The sequence below is a fragment of the Volvox carteri genome (genome assembly GCF_000143455.1).
Source record: "Volvox carteri f. nagariensis unplaced genomic scaffold VOLCAscaffold_479, whole genome shotgun sequence".
Taxonomy (NCBI): domain Eukaryota; kingdom Viridiplantae; phylum Chlorophyta; class Chlorophyceae; order Chlamydomonadales; family Volvocaceae; genus Volvox; species Volvox carteri.
Window position 1 is genome coordinate 1 of NW_003308002.1, and position 1,259 is coordinate 1,259.

The window sequence follows — 1,259 nt, forward strand, 5'->3', positions numbered from 1 at the left end:
TCCGTGACCACTGCGCAGACGTAAATCTCATAACACAGCGCGCCATGCAGCGGCTGGGTTTGGTACTCGTGCCCACTCGCACGCACCTAGATACGTCCGCCAGTGTCGATGCCAAGCTTCTGGGGGAAATTGACACGAGGGGAGTTCAAGTGACAATGCTTCCGGGCACGATACACGAGTTCAAGCTCAACCTCACTCAGACACTGGTGGTTGAGAACACGCCTCTGTTCGATTTCTTGGTGGGCAACGAGCAAATGCTACCTGTCGCGGACGCCATCACCCAGTATCCGACAGCGCAGCTCCACCTGTTTCCCAATGTCATCGAGAGTCCGGACTACACAATTAGCATCCCCATGACACCTGCTCTGCGGTCCGCCGCACGAGGGGTCACAGCTAGCCTGCGTTCAACAGCTTTCTGTACCAGGGCCAGCTCTCTTCCCAGCGATATGTCAACAGAGCTGGGGGGGGATGTGTTAGCAACGACAACCCGCAACTCGTTCAATCAACCATCACAACTGCACAGAGCGCATGTGTTAGTCCCTGCAATCACGCCAGCACCCCTACGGCTGCCTCTACCCAGGCGTCAGAGCACTGGTTGGGAATGGATGCAGGTCAGCACATCACAACACATGTAGCACCTCAGTCTGCCAGCACACCCAGGTCAGCCCTGGTGCAGGCAGCATCAGCGATCATCACCACGGTCACTGGCTTCACATCAGCAGCTACCAGTACCGTAGCAGCTACGATTGGAGCCGTAGCAACTGCGGCCACTCCCGTGGTCGTAACACACCAGGAGCCCTTGCCACCGCCCCGGCGAAGCGGCAAGAGGAAACGGGCTAAGGCCCTACGCACAAAAAGCATCAGTGTCACCAAGCGCACATGGACAAGCCTTGCAGCGCTCAGCATGCTGGCAACGCTCCTGCTCTCTCTCGCTGCATGCGCAGGCGCCATGCAGGGCAAGTCGTTCGGTGCCTCAGGGGTAAAAATCGCCACACAAGCCCTTTCCACAGGGGGGCTGCTCCTGAGCGCAGCCAGCTGGGTGCCTGAATCCGTTGGTACGTCTACAACGCGCTCAGGCGCACGAGACCACAACGGGTTTGACTACAACGGCTGGGGAAGGGAAAGCTACAGCCCAGCCGCTTCACTTGCCAGTGTATCCTCCTTTACGCCTGAAGGCAACATGGCAGCAACAGCCTATGAGCGCTACCAAAAGGATCCTGATGGAGGATGGATCTGGGGCAATAGCATCAGCATGAACA

The 1,259-nt window shown here is 57.9% G+C and overlaps 1 protein-coding gene across 1 annotated transcript in view; it reads left to right on the plus strand.

The window, feature by feature from the left end:
* The first annotated feature begins 38 nt into the window (after window positions 1-38).
* VOLCADRAFT_108713 (uncharacterized protein) overlaps window positions 39-1,259 on the plus strand; it is a 7,994-nt gene continuing 6,773 nt past the window's right edge. The window contains exons 1-3 of the mRNA XM_002959647.1: window positions 39-239; window positions 581-611; window positions 945-1,055. Of these exons, the coding sequence (XP_002959693.1) occupies window positions 45-239; window positions 581-611; window positions 945-1,055 (337 nt within the window). The 5' untranslated portion in view covers window positions 39-44. The remainder of the gene's footprint in view (window positions 240-580; window positions 612-944; window positions 1,056-1,259) is intronic.